This window comes from Bubalus kerabau, chromosome 7 (genome assembly GCF_029407905.1).
Source record: "Bubalus kerabau isolate K-KA32 ecotype Philippines breed swamp buffalo chromosome 7, PCC_UOA_SB_1v2, whole genome shotgun sequence".
Taxonomy (NCBI): domain Eukaryota; kingdom Metazoa; phylum Chordata; class Mammalia; order Artiodactyla; family Bovidae; genus Bubalus; species Bubalus kerabau.
Window position 1 is genome coordinate 119,526,701 of NC_073630.1, and position 20,911 is coordinate 119,547,611.

Sequence of the window (20,911 nt, forward strand, 5' to 3'; positions counted from 1 at the left end):
GAGGAGAGTGGAAAAAACTGCTTAAAATGTAACATTTAAAAAACTAACATCATGGCATCCAGTCCCATCACTTCATGCTAATAGAAGGGAGGAAGTATATTAAAAAGACAGCACATTAAAAAGCAGAGACATCATTTTTTGTCAACAAAGTTCTGTCTAGTTAAAGCTATGGTTTTTCCTATAGTCATGTATGGATATGAGAGTTGGACCATAAAGAAGGCTGAGCACCAAAGAATTGATGCTTTTGAACTGTGGTGTTAAAGAAGAGTCTAGAGAATCCCTTGGACTGCAAGGAGATCAAACAAGCCAATCCTAAAGGACATCAGTCCTGAATATTCATTGGAAGGACTGATGCTGAAGGTGAAGCTCCAATCCTTTGGCCACTGATGTGAAGAGCCAACTCATGGGAAAGACCCTGAGCTGGGAAAGACTGAGGGCAGGAGGAGAAGGGGACGACAGAGGATGAGATGGCTGGATGGCATCACTGACTCAATGGACATGAATTTGAGCAAGCTCTGGGAGATAGTGAAGGACAGGGGAGCCTGGTGAGGTGCAGTCCAGGGGTCACAAACAAAGAGTCAGACATGACTTAGCAACCGAACAACAATGAGAGCAAGGGGAAAACACATTCTATGAGCGAAAGAGGGAAACACAGAGACGATGAGACTGAGGACAGAATCAATGTTGTTGCAAAACGACTAAAAAGCAAAAAAAAAAAAAAAAAAAAGAGGCAAGATGCATCTGAAAAATCAAACTAAAGACACAGGAAACAACCTCTACAACAGAACTGCCTTTGAATACAGCTGACACGCCTCCCCAAAGAAGAAGGGGACACAACACTCTCAGGCTCTTAGGAGCTGGCCTGGGGTGGGGGCACAGCAAAGAAGCTGAGGGTCTGAACTGCTTCCCGGTGGCAGCGTGGCCAGGATTCCTTCTGAAGGCTTGCAAACCTATCTGAAGAAAGATTAGTATCCAAAATATACAAGGAATGCATACAACTCTATAACAAAACCCCAAATAATCAGGTTAAAAATGAGCAAAAAACCTGAGTTGAACATATACTTTGACAAACAAGACATGCAAATGGCCAACACGTGCATGAAGAGACGCTCACCGTCAGCAGTCTTGAGGAAATGCTAAGCGGAATCACGAGGCGGCACCTCACGCCCATTAGTGGGCAGCCGTGTCTGTTACCAAGCGGACAAGAGAGAAATGCTGAAGAGGGTGTGGAGAAAAGGGAACCCTCCCACACTGCTGGTGGGAATGGACACGGGTGCAGCCGCCGTGGAAAACAGTAGGGAAGTCCCTCAAAAAAATCAAAACTAGAACGACTACATGATCCAGAAATTCATTCCTGGGCATTCACGCAAATGAAACAGAATCTCAAAAGCATCTGCATCTCCACGTTCACTGCGACATTACTCACAACAGTCAAGATATGGAAACAACTTCAGTGTCCACGGATGAACGGACGAGGAGGTGATGGCGTTATAATATTCCGTTCCAAAATTCCATTAAAGGAATATTATTCAGTCTTTAAAAAGAAGGGAATCCTGCCTGCGATACAGCGTAGATAAATCTGGAGGACATGCTACATACAACCCCGACACAGGACAAATACCGCATGCTCTCCTGTCTGTGGAACCCACAGCATTCAAGCTCACTGAAGCAGCGGGCAGGACGGTGGCTGCCGGGGCTGGGGCGGGGGACGGGGAGATGCAGGCCAAGGGATCAGAGTTTCCGCTGCGAGGGGAGGACCTGTGGTGTGGTGGCTACGGTTAAGCACGGTGTTCTGTACATGTGTCTGCGAGGATGGTCGGCCTCGCGGGCCGCGTCACACACGGCAGGCCCCATGTGCGGCAGCACGGGTGTCAATCAGCTTCATCGCAGTCACTCTGCCCACGTGTATGGATGTCAGCGTATCACATCATGTACCTAAGCACACAATCTTTTATCAATTATACCCCTGTAAAGCTGGAGAAAAGCAAAATAAAACAATTTTTAAAAGGGAAAAAGAAAGCCTTGTGCAGGAAGAGGCTGCTGGCATCAAAGGTGGGTCAGGGCGACACGCACGGGCGGGCAGCGAGCAGGACCAGGGCGCTGGGCTCACCCACAGCCTCTTCTCTCTGAGGGCACCTCACAGCCCAGCTTTACGACAGGGTCCTGGTCCCTGAAAGCATCATCGGCTTAACCTGATACACCCAGCCGCACTCCATATGGACCACAACCACCACCGGTCCTAACCAGCTAGCACAGCGCTCAGCCACCAGGTACAAAGGAACAGGCCAGCACGCGGTGCCCCCAGACCTCGGCCCTCCCCACGTCCTGGGCCCCCGGACCGCGCTGGCTCAGGCCAGGCCCAGCTCACGGGCCAACGCCGGCGCCCCTCGCTGGGCGACACCCCGGGCTGGACGGCCAGGCTCCTCGGCTGCTGGGGGCCACGGAGCCCCGCGCGGAGGCCTTCTTGGCCTCTTCTAACCTGCCCCCTTCTTCACTCCCTACTGCTTGACCAAAGCTGCGCGTTGTCGGAAAAAGGCAGATGGAGAGGGCAGGGCAGGGGGTACACACAAACTCAAAGAATGTCTCCGTTCAGCAAACAAACAGAACTAGAGGACGCACGTCTCTGGTCTCAGGTATTCTTCCCGATTTCTGAAGGCCAGTTTCTGTTAGAACAATAATCGAATGTTGCAAAGTACTGCTGATTCATTTATGGCACGGAGCTCACACTCTACCCCGAAACTATTTGTCTGTTAATCAGAGGTGGTAAACTGCAGCTTCTGGAGAAAGACAAAGGAAACTGCGGGTATCCCCGTGGAAGCTGGCTGCCTCGGGTCCCCCGGCCTTGGAAGCCGGAGCATCATCAGAGGGTGGGCTACACCCCACGAGTCCAGAGGACCCGTCTGCTGTTGCGTTTTAACAGATTCTACCGAGCTTGACTGGTTTTTTAAGAGGATGTTACTAAGAAGGCCACCACCCTAACAGCCTAGTGCAGGTCTTACTGAGCCGCCAGGCCCTGGCTGTGGCTGCCACACAGTAAAACCTGAGCTCCACACTCACGCACCCGACACTCCTGTGTGACTGCTGTGCTGGGGGCCGAGGCCAGCCCTGAAGCCACGCACAGGGGGCTCGGTCTCCGGGTGGCGGGAGCACAGCGACGGGCAAACCGTTAGACGGCGGCGCCCTGCCAGCACTGTCGGGGGCTGCAGCCTGGCTGACCCTCCGGCGAGCGCTGGGTGGCCAGCGCAGCGCTCTGGGGGGCTGCCCCCGGCCGGGGAGACACTGGCAGCAGACGGCGCTGTGCGAGGCCCCCGAGGCCCCGTGCGTCTGCGCACCCAGGGGAGTCCTGGGGAGGAAGCCTGCCCACCAGGTGGGCAGCGCCCAGGTCAGCAGTGAGGTGGGCTGAACCGGGGAAGGAAGCGGGAGGTGCCAGGCTGCAAGAGGCAGAGACGGAGAAAGGTGGGGAGACCCTGGGACCAGTGTACTTGGAGGCCGGAAAGGTCAGGCCGGCGTGTCTGCAGCAGCCAGAGAGGACGCGCCGTGTGGACATGCCCCCAGGTGCCAGAGCCACGTCCCCAGGGTCACAGCCCGACCCGTGCCTGCAGATGGGCGCATCCACGCGAAAGCTCCCGAAAGCCCCCGACTGCCCAGCCTCAAGGGGCAGGTCCCGGGACAACAGGGACAGTCGGCCCTTCCAGGACGTGGGAGCAGGGTGGGAGGGGCACCCCGGCAAAGCCGCTCAGTCCAGAGTAGGAAAAGAAGGAAAGAAAACAGGAGAATGAGCTTCTACTACAACAAGGCTGCCTTGCACCAAAGCCCAGGTCCAGGGGCTGCAAGGCTCCTTCCCCCCAACAGGGGAAGGCTTTCCCCCTCCCCCCAAGCTTCTGCCTGTTCAGCTCACAGCGCTGCCTGTCCCAATGCTGGGGGCGGCAGTGTGAACACACGTGTGGATGATTTGCCACAAGGCAGATCCTTGCATTTTTAAATGTCGCTCAAGGGCTAGAATGTTCTTCCTGATCTTGAGGCAGAATCTGCCTCCTTGACTCAGCCCAGCTCCGGGTTTGCCCTCCACAGAGACTGACCTCTAACCCTCCATACAGGGTGGTCTCGGGCTTTGGGCCCCTCTCCTCCAGAGAAGGTGAAGACACACTTCACGTTGACAAAGACTGCAAACACAGCATTGTCCAAGCTCCTTAAAATAAAGCCACGAAACTAACTATATGGCAAGAACAGACACAGTGAAAATATAAAGTGTGAAATGAGTCCAACAGGTAAGTAAGCCCAATGATCTCACCAACAAGGTTAACTGAACACAAAATATCTAGTGTTGACCTATTAGTCACCCACACTAGACGGGATGACTAGGTGGGAACCATCCCAGCCTGTGAAAAGGCCGCTCCCCAAAGCTGGCTCCTGAGTCAGGGCAGGACGCGTTTCCCACGGCAGCTGTGTGCTCCTGGAGCGCCCGGCCCCGGAGCCGGAATCTCCTGCTCGGCACGAACGTGAGACGTCTCTGCGTGGAGACACGTTCCAGGCTCCCACCTAGATCCTCTCACCAGCTGCCGACCACACAGGGGAAGGCGACCCCAGGAAGCAGGTATCGGGAAGTGAAGGGTCCCAGGTGGGGCTGGGACACTCAGGTGAGAGGGGGAGACCCCAGAGCCTGACCCCCGCCTCTTAACTCGGTGTCTGTGGGGCCCTCTTTCTGCCCAGCTGCTTTTACTTGTAAAGATGGCAGAACATATTTAATAATACATACCTCCTAGGACGAACATGTAAAATAAATGAGATCACTTCTTCTCCTTATTTATGATCAGAAAAGAAACTAAAGGTGGGAAATAATAGAAGTGGGGAAAAACTCATCAGAACACATATACTTGACTGTCACCCGCAGCCCCTGCACCTGAAGGCATGCTCATGAAACAGCGGCCTTGCCCAGCCCTGTTCTCCACAGAGGGGCTCACGGAGCAGGGGCCGTCCCGAGCGGCACCGGGCCCGGGGTAGGGGGAGAATGACGGTGGGGAGGGGAGCCCCCCAGGGCAGGGGCCACTGCCACCAGCCGGGACCCCACTTCCTTACGGAGGACACGCGGCAAGCTTTCCAGAAACTGTAAAATGCAGTATTAATGAAACGCTGTGGGGTTCCTGTGTCTACTGCTGACAGAAGAAAATTTAACAGATGAATACAGCTTAACATCTATGATTAAACTGAACATATTAAATAAACTTCTCAAACAAATAAATTTTTGCAGAAACAAATGCCTTCTACCAGAAAAGCTAAATGAGCACACAGGAGAAAGGCTAACGTGAACAGAACACTGTAAAACCGCTCACTGCTGCCCTGGGTTTGGTTACATCCTATTTCCTTTCATTAAGGACGTTTTTCCCACTCTTAGCTTAAGGTGATTAAATGACAAGATTATCAGTGTACATAAGGCAGGTTAACATAATTCCTTTTGCTAGAAAAATAAATCTGCGAACACAACCTTTAGGACCCATCTGGTCTCAGTGTCGGGTGTCAGCGCGTTTCTCGTACTTCCCACGCTGGACATGGACGGACCCCGACGGGCAGAGGGTGACTGGTGGCACTTCCTGGTGGCTCTGTGCCCACCCGCCTTCCACCCACCAGCCACCCTTTCTAAGGCCCGGGACTGAAGTCAGCAGTTGTTGGGCAATAGAAACCCAGAAAACCTGGTTTCTCTTCAGCTCACAATAAAGAGGGTAACCCTGACCCCAGCTCTGGCACTTCTTGGCCCCCAAAGTTAACATATAGATGAAAATAAAATGCTGATACTTTTTACATTTTAACAAACTGTAAGATTCAACTGTCATTAGACAGAATAGAGTCGTTAAAAACACATAAAAAGAAACAAACCTGTGAGCACAAGGACTTTTATGAGTGTTATAAGGAACAAGGAACTTTCGGGAGAAACCCTCCAAGTCAGTCTGGAGAGCTTTTTAAAACTCACTGAGCCAAAGGGATAAGGGTTACATCAGAGGAATGACTTAATGAAACAGGAAGTCTCTGGCCACCTCCTTTCAGGTCAGTCCTAGTAAAAGAATCCCCTGAACGGAATCACTTAAAGGCAGAAAGAAAGCTTTTTTCTCTTTGTCCCACAGGTTCCAATCATCTACTAACTTTTCCTAAGAAACGGAAATTCAGCCACTGAGCGTCTCGCCGAACCCCCAGAACCGCCCCAGTCCGGCGAGCGCTCTGAAGCCTGGCTCGCTGGTCTAACAAGCTGCTCCACCGCGCGGGCGGCAGGTCTTTACTTGCCCCCACGGGACGCGCGGGGACGAGCCCAGACGCTGTCACGACAGCGCGTCCTCGACAGACAGCTTCCCAAACACGGTGGTGGGCCCGGCGGTGACGGCCCCCCAACAGGCCCCGGTGAACCACCCCCACCCCCCAGAGGTGGAAACGCCGAGACGACAACGTCAGAGTGAGTCAACAGCAAATACACCCCACATTTGAAACTTCGTCAAAAATGATAAAAAATAGACATTAGAAATTGTGACTTACCCCCATCGGACACAGTTGCGGACTGAAAGAAAAGAGAGAGAGACATGAGTTAATTGGGCCTCATGACCGGTCAAAAGGCAGCACGTCCGCGTGAGGAGTGCAGCCAGCCTCTGGCCGAGCCCACTCTGGGAGCAGGTGCCCGGGCACAGCCGCCTCCCGAGGAGTGGCCCTCTGCTTCCTGGGTGAGCCCCGCCCCGCCCCCAGGCCAGGACGCTGCCGAGCGACCGTCCCCTTCCTCCCTGGAGAACAGATCCTGGCACGTCTGACACCGCAGGCTTCGTAACCGCCTCGGAGCAGCCTTAGAAGTCGGGCTCACCAGCCCGGGCTTGAGTCTGCCAGGCACACCCGAGCCCAGGAGGCAGGTCTGCCCTCCGTCCATCCAGAGTGACGCGTGACCCGGGGCACATGGCAGTCCTGCTCCGCGCTCTCACCCCAGGCCCACCCAGGGGTAGATCCGCCTCGGTGGTGATGGCAGAGGAGGACTGGCCTGCAGCCAGCCCGGACCTCTGACCCAGCCACCCTGGGCAGGCAGGTGGGGACAAGCCAGGCCTGGAGGGAGGAGGCGGCGGAGAGAGGTCTTGGGACAACAGGAGGGTCCCGAGAGCTCCAAACAATTGAGCAATTCTCTGATGGGGACGGCTGAGCAAGTCCTCCTGAGAACGCAGTTCTGAGGCTGTGACCTAGGGAAGGTGCCTGGGATCGTGGAAGGAGGGCCTCCAGAGAAGCCAGGAGAGGGGAAGGAACCTGTGGAGGCAGCACAGATACCAGGGAGCTGCCCCGCGGGAAGGGAGTGGGTGCAGCACCTCTGTGACAAGTCCTGGTCACAGCCCAGGCACAGCCTGGCAGGCCAGAGGCAAGCAGGGCCCCACGGCAGCCACACGGGGCCTGCACGCCTTGGGGCAGGCAGCACCCCTGGCCTCTCAGCCCGCAGTCATGCCCCGAGAAGAAGCCCGCTGCAGAAGCCCCGGGCCTCGCACGCCCTCCTCTCTGCAGAGCGAGGGGAGACCAGAGCAGGGCGTGGAGAGTGACGGGGGGCCTCTTCCCAGGTCCGGGGCCTCCCTAGTCAGCGGGGGTCACGTCTCAAGACCCCCAAGGCCAAGAGCAAACAGGTGGGGAGAAGGTGCCAGACCACTGCTTCCAGGGACAGCCCCCCACCCGGGGGTGAAAACAGGTGTTCGTGGCCCAATTGTGGAAACGGTGGTCCCTGTCGACTGCACACCCACACACTGTGCGGCCCCCCCTGACCCTGGTGCCAGCGCCCCCCACCTGGAGGGCGGAGCCCGCACCTCCTGGGGCTCACCCCTGCCCAGCCCGGTGAGCCGCCCTCCTCCCCCGGGGGCCGGCCTCCAGGGTCCTGCCCTAGGCTCGGGTTCGTCACGGCTTCACACCATCTTGAGTCCTGGGTCACAAACACTGCACAGGCTACAGGGCAGCCAGCAGCCCCGCACAGCAGGGTCTGTTCTCGGTGGAGAAGCGGGGGCCCTCCCCAGGGTGGACGAGGGCTCCCGGACACTGTCCTCCTGCCACGCTCACCACAAGTCACCTGCGAGCCTGGGAAGATTCAGTAATATCAAAGGCAACTCACTCCCTGAGACTGCGAGAGGAAACTCTGCAAGGCCATACACAAAAGTAGAAACACCATCAATAATAACTTCTGAAAAGCAAGTCAGAAAATGTAAAATCCACCAACGTGAAGGACGTGGTTCACTCCATGTATGGTCACAGCTAAAGCCGAAACTCAGGCTTTAGCAGACTGGACAAAATGCAGTAATGAATCTCTACACACATCCCCCAAATGCACGAAGATCCCGGAGAGAAGAGTGTCTCTGAAGCTGAGAAGGTGGCCGGTGAGCACAGGCTGCCCATGGGGAGGCTGGGCCGGCTGGGCAGAGGGGACAGGGCCAGCAGGGCAGACCTGCGGCTGCAGAGGCTCTGGAAGGGGGCCCTCTGGTACAGGGTGAGCAGATCCAGGTAAAGGTCCCCAAGCGTGCTTTACAGCAGCTGTCGATTTACAGAAACACTGTGGAGCGAGCATAGAAACTCGCCTGCTTTCTAACACAACACTGCTCTAAAGGAAGCAAGGGCCCCCTGCAGGAGGAGCGGTGAGGGAACGGAGGCCCTCAGGGCTGAGGGGTGCGTGTCCCCTCACTTGGACGCTCCCGGAGTGAAGAGCCCCAGCTCCACAGCCACAAACACAAACCGTCTGGGAAGAAGTGGCCAGGCAAGGCCCACAGAAGTTCCAAGAGCATGAGCCCACCTAGAAATGAGCTCAAAACTCCCCTAAGCCTAAGGGAAAACCCCCTGAGAAAGAACAAGCAGAAACAGCAATGAACAGAATCTCAGATACTGCAAAGGTCAATGCAGATGTCAAATGACTACGAAATTGTGAAGACACAAAGGTTTCAAAAAAAAAGAGAGAAGCAGGGTGGTAGATTTAAAAATAATCCTACGGGATGATTGACGATGAAATCCACAATTGTTGGAACTGCAGAGGTACTCCGTAGAGTGGTTACCAGAGATCGGAGATGGAAGAGAAAACCTGGGAACTCCAGACAGACCTGAGAGAAGCGCCCTGACAGCAGCGGCGGGTGGCCGGGCGAGGCGCTCCTGCGCACGCGCGCCCAGCACCTCGGGCCAGCCCCAGCCCGCCCGGACTCCTCCAGGACGCCCACCGGGACAGGCTTCCTGGTGCAAGTCTCAGTTGTTCAGCATTTTCCAGAGGGGCTCAGAGTCTGTAAGCCACAGCCTCAGATGACGAACTTCCTGCCCTGTCTGAACTTTGGGCAACTGTGCCGAGAGGACTTCCCAAGCTCTCGGCGCCTGAGGAGTCACAGCTGGTGGCCCTTGTGTGTGTGTGTGTGAGATGTGTGTGTGTGGTGTGTGTGGTGTGTGTGTGTGTGGTGTGTATGGTGTGTGTGTGTGAGATGTGTGTGTGTGGTGTGTGTGGTGTGTGTGTGTGTGGTGTGTGTGTGTGGTGTGTGTGGTGTGTGTGTGTGTGGTGTGTATGGTGTGTGTGTGTGTGATGTGTATGTGGCGTGTGTGGTGTGTGTGTGTGTGGCGTGTGTGGTGTGTGTGTGGTGTGTGTGGTGTGTGTGTGTGGTGTGTGTGGTGTGTGTGTGTGGTGTGTGTGGTGTGTGTGTGTGTGGTGTGTGTGGTGTGTGTGTGTGTGGTGTGTATGGTGTGTGTGTGTGTGATGTGTATGTGGCGTGTGTGGTGTGTGTGTGTGTGGTGTGTGTGGTGTGTGTGTGTGGTGTGTGTGGTGTGTGTGTGTGGTGTGTGTGTGATGTGTCTGTGTGTGTGTGTTGTGTGTGTGTTGTGTTGGTATGTGTGTGTGCGTGTGTTGTGTGTGTGTGTTGTGTTGGTGTGTGGTGTGTGTGTGTGTGTGTCTGTGCACTCAGGGTCCCCCTGCAGCAGCTGGCATCCCTGCCCACACTGGCCTCTGCCAAGGGCCCCTGAGGAGAGGCAGGCTCCCAGGGTGGCTCCTGACAGGACGCACTGGAGACCGGCCGGGAAGCAGCCGCACGGCCCTTCCTCACCGTCTCCCACGTCTGCTCACGACTTGTTAACCTGGCAACTGTTTCCGGCCCAGCCCGAGGTGAACCCGGACGTGAAACCAGGGAGAGCGCCCTGTGTCATCCCCTGGACGGAAAGCCTCGGCCTCCTCCAGGTTTCACACTCCTGGAGAAGCAGGTGCTGACTCCCTCCAGACCACCTGCCATCTAGCATCTGCTCCGTCCACCAGTACACACCTGGAAGGGCGGCCGGGACACCTCTGAAGTGGCATCTGACGCCCGGAAGGGGCCCCTGGGTCCCTCGTCGGCGCCTGACCCCTGGCCCTCTCGAGAAGGACGCAGAAGCAGGCTACGGGGCATGCAGGGGGCTTCACTGTAACCGGAGACGAGGCTGGACGGGGTGGCACAGGGCGCACAGGTGACAGGCGCTGTCGCGGGGGCAGGCGGCCAGCGCCCCACGTAGGAACGGACGAGGGGGTGCAGGCCCGCAACTTGCTGCAACAGCTGGGGGAACGCGGCCAACCCCCAAGTCGTTTCTATTGGCCTTGGGACTGACATGCCCAGTTCTGACCAAATCACCCTTTTCAAGCCTTGCTTGCAACACTTCAGCACTTCTGAAGTGAGGCACCCCCAAGTTTCTTGGCATTCTTAAACACTTTCACAAGTTAAAACTCCACACGCCTAACTGTCCTGATAGCCAGCATAGTCTGTATTAATGATGAGTTTTCATTAGCCTGTCCGCCTTGCGTTCTTCCCACATTCCCATGTTGGCATGCTATTCTTATAACAACGGCAGCCACAAAAAAAAAGAAGAAAAAGCCGCTAGCTAAAAGGTTCGAGAAAGTGAGCATTTCTCTGTGCTTAAGATTTAAACACAAACCATAACTAAACAGCCCTAAAAAGGTCTGCGGCTCCCTAAGCCTGGAGTTTACACTAATGTAAAAACATTTGCTTTTAAAAACTTTAAAGTATTTTAGATAAGTAATTTAAGTTCAAACAATTTCTATTTCTTAGGTCAGCCTGACAGTTCAGTGCTGACTGATTGGGATTTATTCCCAGCAGGAAATTCATCTGGACCACACACACGTGTGGATATTTTATTCTGAATTAACATTTTGAAAGTTTTAAATTATTTACATGAAGAACGCTGATTCTGATTTATCAAGGCTGATTCTGTCAGTAACACTGGGACCATTGCAGTTATTACAATATATAATTTCATAACTACTTAGTATATAGGAATACACAGTTGTATACATTTTCAATTTTGAGCCAATGAAAAAATTTCCTACCTTGGGCATAAGAAATATTAAACAACCATCTCTGACTCCTAAATAAGAGACAAAGGCCTGCAACTTACCCATTGGTACCAAACATTTTGAGAAAAAGAAAAGAAGTTCAAATAATCCCAATGAAAAAAAAACCTTAAGAATTCAACAATCCAATCTGCATCTAATATATATTCATTTCGCCTTTGAAAGTCTTGCTCATCTAAGTTTTAAGGCGACTCCCTGCTGGACAGAGCACAGAAGAGAGCAGGGCATGGTGTGGGGGGGCAGGGAAGACCCCCAGGGGTGGGACAGAGGGCCACTGAACCGGGGGGGCCCCTCTGCGCCTCGAGCGCAGGGGTCTTCACACTCAGCTTCAACACTTGAAGGAGCTGTGAAATCAATCCAGTGGGTTGTAAGCAGCATTTATGAGAAAAATGGGATAAGATGGACTAGACCAACATGACAGGCTCACGCGCAGGCCAAGAGGAGGCACTTAGTTCACCCTGACTCTACCACAGAGGGTGCCCGTGACCCAGAGGCCGGGGCGGCAACACAGCCACGGTGCCACGGGTGTGTTCAGCGCTGCCCAGCGACAGACGGAGCGGCTGGACACAGGGCGGCGCGGGGATGGGCAGGGAGGCCCGCGGCCAAAAAAGGCAGCGCCCAGCTCAGAACGGCTCTGAGCCTCCCCTCTGCATGTGTGTGTGTGTGTGTGTGTGTGTGTCCCAAAGAGCTCCTCAAGCCCCAATAAAATCAAGAGAAACTGAAAACCCACAATCACAGCATTTTCCTAAGAATTTAACAGCTAGTATTTCTGCCCTGCCCTTGGAAAAGCCCCAGATCACTCATTACAAAACCTTTAAAAGTCCAGCGTCACACAGACGAGGTGGCACGTGGGCGCCACGTGAACACTGCGGGCTGGGGGCAGCATCCGACTTTACATGAGGACCCTCTGGCCTTCCTGCCACATCAAGACAGAGACCTTCCCCACCGGCCGGCCCACCTGCAGGAAGACCTGCGCCCCACTGCATGGCCAGGGCAGGCGTCACAGAGGGCGCGTCCCTACAGACAGCTGGACACCCACAGCGCGGGTCAGCACATACACGCACTGCACAGCCTTGGACAGACCCGCTCGTCAGAAGCACCTTCTACATCAGCAGCCACTGACTGCCGCCAGAGCCCAGGGCCCCTGGCAGCTGAACTTGAAGCCCAGCTTCACAACACGCTTTCTCATGAAGGTGAGACCCAGCCATGGGGTGGGGGTGGGGGTGGGGTGGGGTGGGGCTGGCCCTGGGTCGGGGGCGCCAGAAGTGGGGGGATTGCTGGGACAGCTTCCACTTGCTCAGCCAAGCTCAGGCTCCTCCAGACATGGGGTGCCCACTGCCTTAAACCTGCCACTCGGGCGCTCCTGCCAGGGCTGGAAACCAACCCAGCAAGTTAAGGCCCAGCCATCCGGGGTAGGGCAGGGGGGGCGCGGGTGCCCCAAAGCACATGACACAGAATTAGGGTCCCCAGGGCCCCAGGCAGGCAAGGAGCGTGAAGTCAGATGGACTCAAGAGGGTTTCGGAGGGCCGAGCCCAGGGGCCTGCTGACCTCCGGGCTCCAGGGTCGAGCCTGAGGCAGGAGCAGGCACATACTGCGGGGGGCACGTGCTCGTCTCTGGGTCTGCAGACGCAGGTAGGAAGGGCGGCCCCTGGGTGGCAGCTGGGACGCGACGCCAGAGGAGGTGAGCCCAGCCTCCACATCTGCCCGACGAGAACTGCTGTGGGCTGGAGGGGAGAAAGGAGCCGCCTGTGGGCACGCGAGGAGACCAGAGGCACGACAGTGTGGTCTCGAGAGTGGCGCAGGGAAAGCCCAGCTCAGGGTGACCGCCTCCGAGAGAGAAAGGGGAAGACGTGGAGAATGGGGAAGACAACAGCTTCCCTCAGCCTTCCTCTCACGGGGACCAGAGCCTTAAAAGGTAATAAAGGCGTCTGTGCAGCCCACAGACCAAGGGGCAAAGTGGCCGGTCCAGACGGACGGACGTCCCCGCTCCGGGCAGCTCTGGGGTGAAGAGGCCTGGGGCGGGCGGGCCCAAGCCGCTGGGGTGTCCCACTCGAGGGCCTGCCCACTGGAGCAGCCCCCTGACCCGCAGCCCCAGCTCTCTGCCCAGCGCTGCCCGGAAAGGCCCCGGGCCACCCGGAAGAGACGCCGGTGCTGTTCCTCACGGTACAGCCTTCTCAGTCCACGTGCCACCCAGAGCCCAGCACACAGAAGTAAAGCTGGCCGAGGAGAGGGCCACACACTCATCACGTCCGACCCTTGCAGAGACCGCCTGAGTGACAAGCCCGCCACTGCACGACGTGGCGTGACTGTCTTCACGCCCAGGACCCCCAGGACCGACTGACCTTCCGGCCCGGCCACCCGAGCAGGCGCCCCAGGGGCTCAAACGTCTCCGCCTGGTGGGCACGGAGGACGCTGACTGCGGGTCTGGCCGAGTGAGAGCACAGCGGTATCAGGTCACAGAGGGCAGTGCCCAGGCGGTGCCCTGAGGCCCAGACCTTGAGAGGGGGGCCTGCGCCCGCACCCCAGTGGGCAGTCTGAAACCCGAGAGCAGCGGCGGTGGCCGGACCCTGGAACTCGCCAGCCCTGCACAGCACAGGCTCAGGCCCCAGACCGCTCAGGCCGGGCGAGCTCTGTGCCCGCCTCCTGGACGGCAGCCCAGCCACAGCACGGACAGCCACGGCCCCACTCCAGCAAGCTGATCAGACACGGCAGGGGGCTCCAAGGGGTCCACGGAGAAAGCCCACCTAAGCTCTCTTTCTTCCTGCAACAAATCCTGACCCGAGGCTGGACCAGCACGTCCCCCGCCCCCCGTGCGGTGGTTGAAGTACGGTGGATCGCTTGGGACCGGCAAATAGGCGGGTCCTAGAGTCCAAAGTCCGCTCCGCTGCACCTCGTGCCTACAAGACGGGGACACGGATGGGCCGACGGCAGTGAGAGCCTCGGGTCACACCCAGCCTCCTTCTGGGTCACACCCCAGGAGCATCTCAAGTGGTCCTGGGAGATGCCTCCTCTCAAGGCCCACGGGTCCTCCTCTCCAAGGTGAAAGATGCTTCCGAGTCACAGTTCTTCAGTCACGGCTTTCCTTGGGCCCATCCACTGAGGACAGGGCCCCAGAGCGCCCGAGACACCCCCACTCTGATGACGGACAATCTGAGGCTCAGAGCCGCCAAGGGCAGGGGCCCCTCCCACGTGGCCACCCCAGACCAGTGCCCTTCACCTCAAGACTTCTCTCTCGAGGACTGAGCTGGAGGCCACAGCACTTTCTGCCCTATGCCCCCTGCCCCTGGCCCGCGGGCAGAGCCAGCCAGCGCCTCAGGACTGCCCACCACCCCACCACCTTCCTGCAATTTTCTGTTGCTTAAAACAGGACCACACCAACCAGACTCGTTCACACCCTCGGCGAACAACTTATTCGCTGGGTTGAGCATTTGCAAAATTTCAAAATGAATCCAAATCATTATGCAGGCAAATAAAAGGCAGGTTTCTAGTGATTTTTTTTTCACTCAAAATAAAAAAACAACCTTTTCTAAAACTTGCCTCTGTATACTATGGGAACGGAAATGCAGCCTACATGTAATACAAATTAGTACTGGTTAACCGGTACGTGTGTACGGGACCCAGTATTTCCGAAGTTCACGTTCCAGAGAGACACGAGTGGACAAACAGGAGCCCAGTCCTGCTCCTGCAGGGACGGCCAGAGGCAGCACGCAGCAGGCACGCCCGTAAACATCAAAGCGGCTCCCCACCCTCTCGAGGGAGCTTTATTAGCACAGGGAGTTCTCAAAATACACACGAAGTGTGTTTTTAAAATCCATTAACACCTGCCCTTCCTTCATAGGCACAACTCTCGACCTGCCCGGCAGACCTATTTCTGTTTCCTATTTGAAAAGCCGATGCAGTCATGTTCCTAAACCCAGCATCCCAACCAGTCACCTCTAAGTGAGCAGCTTCTCCTCTCCTCTCTACAGAATGCTCTAATTAGATGTCCGGAGATCATGCTAGGATGAAACAGCTCCCAGGAAAGGATGAATTTAAACCAGTCCCCGGTAACGAGGGACGATCTTCTGTAAATAATAGCAATGTGGTTTTGCCTTTACTTCAACACAACGCAGCCAGATTCCTACTCTCAAAGCTTTTCAAAACGTTTTACAGTAAGTTCACGTTTATAAGCTCAGATACTAATCAATCAGGAATAGGCTTGCCAGTAGTTTCCTGCGCATGTATATGAAGCACAACCAGCTCGGTCCATTTTAAAATACTACATACACAACCAAGTCACTTGGCTGTACACCTGAAACTAACAGATTGCAAATCAATTTTTTAGAAAAAGAAAACTATACTTCAACTGTTAAAAAAGAAAAAATGTTATAAAACAGCAATTTAAAAAGTAAAAGATGATTGTAATACAGATATGTCGTCGAAATCTAAATTCACTCATCTTGCACATCTGTTGCAGTCTCTATGGTGAGGACGAGGCTCTGCTGCTGCTCCCCGTGCGGCTGACTCGGGATGCGGGCAGTGTCTCCCCGAGGGGTTGAGGGGACTTGGCGTGAGGGACTCCCAACCCAGCCTCACTCGGGGTGTGGGTCTGTGGTCCCAGGGCCGGGCTTTTATTATCTCCATGGGACACACTTCAAGCTCCAAGATGCAAACACAAGAAAAACATTTTCAAAGTTTACACTTAAAAGCCACCATTCACTAACAGGCTGAAAATAAAGCTGTACCCGAGACGCCAGGCTTCCTCAACAATTCTGTAAGCGACAAAAACATCTGGAGTGGCCTACCTGCTGGCTGTTTAAAACGTGGGTCTCCTCCAGCAACCCTTTCTCCGAATTCATCCTAAGACTGGAGGACTTCCTACCCACTCCAGGCACGCAGCTCTGAAACACAGCACTCAGCCTCGCCGCACGCCTGTGCACGTCAGAAAGTTTAAAGGCATTTCAGATGAAGTTCCATCCGCTCCCTCCGTCACCCTGGCAACAGGACACTGCAGGAAGCTGTGGTCTGCCGGGATTCAGGCTCTATCTCAATTGTCTCCACAAAGAAAAAAAAAGCCGTTCACATAAATCATGCCGTGAGATCATTTTTAAAGTATTTCCTCTCCCAAATCAGAAGAATAAAACTTCAGCTGATAGGGGCAGTTTCTCAGTCAGCACAGCAGCTGCAGAGAATTTGTTTTCTAGCCGCGTGGTGCAGGGCGCAGCCTTAATTACAGCCGCCGACGGGTCTATTATGAGCTCCACGTGCACACGAGCGTGGGCCCAGCCCAGAACGGAGGGCTCCTGAGACCTGGCCCCAGCAGGGCCTCTGCTCCACCTTCAGCTCGGTCTGGTCCCACCACCCGGCATGGCCTCAAAGTGAGAGAGCCGTGGCAGGTCCTGTTTTAACTTAAAAGGGAAGCAGGAAGAGAAAGAGCCCTGTGTCCAGAAGCAAGGGAGCCCTGCAGGGCACCTGCTCAGCTCTGAATGTGCGGGCGCCCAGGGCCTCATCCGAGGGGCTCCTGGGGGCACCCTGCCCAGGGCTGCGGGCAAGAGGGCCGGCCTGGGGCTCCACCTTGTTCGGCTTTGGGGGAGAAAGGCGCAGGCAGCCAGCGGGAATGTCTGGTGCACAGACTCCACGACGCCGGCCGTGTTTACTGCAGAAGCGCAGGGCGCGGCCAGGACGGCAGCTCGCAGACAACAGGCGGCTCCGGCCCGGCCTCGGACCCGTTCTCACACGATAAACACACGGAAGCAGGAGTGGGGAACGAGCCGAGGCCGCCACCTCCACCTCAGGGAGCACGGGAGGGCAGCCAGGAGCAGGGAGGACACTGGGGGCCGTGAGGGCCAGCGAGGAGAGGGAGGGAGCAGGCACCTGGGGGGCAGGGAGGGCACGGCTGCCCCGCCCAGGAAGGGGGCCCCGGGACACAAGGGCCTCAGGCACCTGCCGGACTGGAGGGGCCTCAGAGCCTTTTCCTGGGCAGGGCCCCGTCTCTAAGGAAAGGGGGTGCCCTCCAGCGCGTGGAGGTCCCCTTCACGCCCATGGTGGCAGGACTGAGACACAAGTGGGACGCGGCAATCTCCTTTGCACTCCCCGGCCTCCCCTTCCAGCATGCACACACACACAGGCACACGTGCAGAGGAAACCCAACTGGGGGGTGACCCTGCGGTTTTCGTGGGGATCAGCCGAGCCCCTGACTCTGTGACCCTGACCATCCTCCTCGCTGACTTCCGAGGGCTGTGCACTCATTCATAGGATTTGGGGGCAGGCGGTGACCCCTCGCCAGAGCAGAGGACAGCAGTCTGCAAAGGCCTCCAGACAGAGCCTAGCCACGACCACCAGGGACCAAGAAGGAAAAGAGGTATGGGACAGGCCCGCCCACAGGCACAATCTCCTGGTACGGCGGGAAGCCCTGCGTCCCGGAGCTCAGCCACTCAGGTCCCCTCTTGGTCTGTCTTTTCAGCGTCTTGCACAGACGTCCCTGTGAGCCTGCACAAGCAGCAGGGCGTCACTTCACGCATCTTATTATCACACGCAGCCCGAAAGGCGGCCCAGCCCCGCCAGGTCCATGTGGAGCTGCGCCCTCCGGGTTCCTCTGTCTCTCTGGGGCTCTCTATGTCTCCCCTTTGGCTATCAGTCTGCCCCTCCTCTGCTGTCCACAGGGCGAAGAGAGAAAGAGAAGAGGTGAGAATCGGGCCACAACGCCCCTCTGCCAGGTGGCACCCTGGGTGGCAGAGCCTGGCGGGCCCCCTGGAGCGAGGGACCAGACATTCTGAGCACCCACCACACCCCCCACCGGCTCCTGGTGGTGTCGACCTATCGCCAGATGGGGTGGGCTCAGAGACGGACGGGGCGAGAAGTCCAGCACGGCCCCAAGAAGCCTGGCACATGCCAGTGGCATGGAGCTGTCCGGCTTGGCCGAGGGGACAAGGGTGGACAAGCTCAGAGAGGGCCCTGGCTCCCACCCCTCCGAAAGGAGGCGGGCCCCTAACCCGAACCAGGAGAAGGAGGCCAGCGAAGGTCAGACTACCCACCCTCGGGGATGCCCAACACTTCCCGAGGAAGAGGCGGGGCATCCACAGTGACCATGGTGACCATCAGGGGAGGTGCCCGGGAAACCAGCCTCGCCTGCCCCCAGCTCCTCCCCGCTGGCCTCCTGCAGCTGCCTGGTGTCAGCTGTGACCCCCGGGTGGGACTCTCGAGTCTGAGGTGAGACATCTGACCATTCGCCGTCCACTGGCCCAAGCCCCCCATTCCCTAAGCCCTCCCCTCACCCAGACCACCGCATGGCCCCAAAGGTAATCCTAAGGGCCCCTTCCTGCCCCAACGTCCCTCCTGTTTACTCTTGGCAAAGCAGCCGAGGGACCCTTTCTAAACCCGACGGCCACCGCTCGCGTCCACCCGTCCGGCCGGGAAGCCAGTCCTCCGGGGCAGGGCTGGCAGCAGTGTCGGGCAGGGCTGTCCACATCCAGCGGGTGTTCCATAAACAGTCCCTGAAGGAGGAGACAAGGCACTGGGGGACCCCAGCATGTGCCCGAAGTCAACAGGATCTCAGCGAGAGGTAAGATTCTTTCCTACGTAACGAATTCAAAGAGTACACTAGCAGGGACGGACCAAAAGAAGCAAAAATCCAAGTTGAATTTCCCTAGAAAGAGCAAAGCAGCAAAAGTAAGAAACAGGTAAAAAGAGCTTGTTTCGAAATGTCTGGGGAGATTTCACCCCAGAACATGTGAACTCTGTAAATTGCCCAGAGTACCCCAGAGGTGAGCCAGGGGCTGGAAGGTTGAACCTCTCTGTCAGTCTCAGATCTGAGGTCCAGCTCGGGGTCCCCTGCCTTTGCTTTGGTGGGTCATCTCCACAGAGCTCACGTGTCCAACACCAGCATTGGAGGGACCACGGAGAGCCACCCTCCTCCCCAAGTGCCCCTACCCTGCTCCCCAGAGGAGAGTCTGGACTCGCTCCCGGGGAGGGAAACGCATGGCCTCAGTGCCCCCTGCTGTCCAGACTGGGCACTGCCAGTCCTGTCACAGCTCCGGGACCCACTCACAGGTGGCCCTTGGCGGAGGGAGCAGGCGCGAAGACTCCTGCCCACGGTCAGCAGAGGCCCACCCGGCTCCACACACAGCACGGCTGGCAGTGGGGGCGAGAGGGTCAGCTCCTGGGAGCTGGGCTCCAGCGCCGCTGCCCCCCCAGGCCTGTGCTGCTCAGCTCGGATTCCCACACCTGGACCCCCCTTCAAGGTCCTGGGCACCTTGAAGATGTCACGCAGAGGCGAGGACCTCCTTCCGAGGCCGGCTGTACACCTGCGGGCAGGGGCGGACCTCTGCTAACCCAGTCTCCTGCCCCACCTCTCAGGTCCCTGTCTCTCAGTGACTGCCTGCCATGGTCAGGACCACAACATACAGAAACTCACCTGTTGCTTCCACACCTCCTGTCTCAGGATCCCCCCAGGGAGGAACCCCCACGCCTCCACCCGCCAGCGCACCTCTCCTCTCCCTGGCCTCCACCCCCCTGCACAGCCCTCTGAGGCTCCCTCCTGGTCCCCTCCTGCACATCCATCTGAGGCGCCCTCCTGCCCCACCCCCCTGCACACCCCTCTGAGGCTCCCTCCCGGTCCCCTCCTGCACATCCATCTGAGGCGCCCTCCTGCCCCCTGCCCTCCTGCACACCCCTCTGAGGCTTGCGGGCTGCACTGCCCACTCAGCACTCACAGGCCCGGAGGACACACGATCGTGCACGTGGCACTCCCGGGAAGCTACCCGTTCAGAACAGAGAACAAGCAGAGCCAGCGTGAAGCCCATAACGCCCCCGCAGGTCACAGGGAAAAGCGTCACCGGTGCCCACTTCTCTCTATGGTTCTGCGCTGGACATGCCACCCCGGGCCACAGCTACGTGGACGGAGCGTGCAGAGAGTTCTGCAGTGCCCGCCTGCCGCGTGACACCTGCCCGTCCATCCCGAGGTGGCTGGGCGTCAGCCCGCCCGCCCCGTGACACCTGCCCGTCCATCCCGAGGTGGCTGGGCGTCAGCCCGCCCGCCCCGTGACACCTGCCCGTCCATCCCGAGGTGGCTGGACGTCAGCCCACCTGCCCCGTGACACCTGCCCGTCCATCCCGAGGTGGCTGGGCGTCAGCCCGGTCATGCTGCAGTGGTCAGGCGGCCTGTGGCGATGCTGCCTCGAGTCACTGCCTGTCTCCTGATCACAGTCTGTCGTCTCAGAAGGGAGGGGCTCGTGTGTCTTCAGGGTCGCTGCGAACAGCGAACACTCACACCCACTAGGCAAGAGTCCGGCTGCTTCACATCCACACCAACACATGCACAGTCCACTGTTCTTTCCGCATCGGACATTCTGCAGCATGGACCTCGTGGACTGCCATTTGCTTCCCTGACAACTTCTGTGGTTGGATCCCCCAGAGCTGGGTCTGCCACTGGGTATCATCTCTCATCAAAGGCCAGTGTGCATCTCTTGCCGGTTTTGCTTTCTTGCTGGGCGTCATGGGGACACAGGGCCTCCGAGAGTCACTGCACTCATGTGCCCCCGGGCACCCTAGGCATGGGGTGCTGGGATGAAGGTAGGTTCTGAGCAT

The 20,911-nt window shown here is 57.2% G+C and overlaps 1 protein-coding gene and 1 long non-coding RNA gene across 2 annotated transcripts in view; one reads left to right on the forward strand and one right to left on the reverse strand.

The window, feature by feature from the left end:
- Positions 1-20,911, reverse strand: part of RGS12 (regulator of G protein signaling 12) — a 116,089-nt gene that overhangs the window by 47,123 nt on the left and 48,055 nt on the right. The window contains exon 4 of the mRNA XM_055589233.1: positions 6,520-6,541. Coding sequence (XP_055445208.1) covers positions 6,520-6,541 — 22 coding nt within the window. The remainder of the gene's footprint in view (positions 1-6,519; positions 6,542-20,911) is intronic.
- Positions 16,580-19,728, forward strand: LOC129658157 (uncharacterized). Its single transcript, XR_008717296.1, has 5 exons — positions 16,580-16,704; positions 17,562-17,687; positions 17,790-18,010; positions 18,684-18,887; positions 19,376-19,728. It is a non-coding gene; the product is annotated as an uncharacterized LOC129658157 (long non-coding RNA).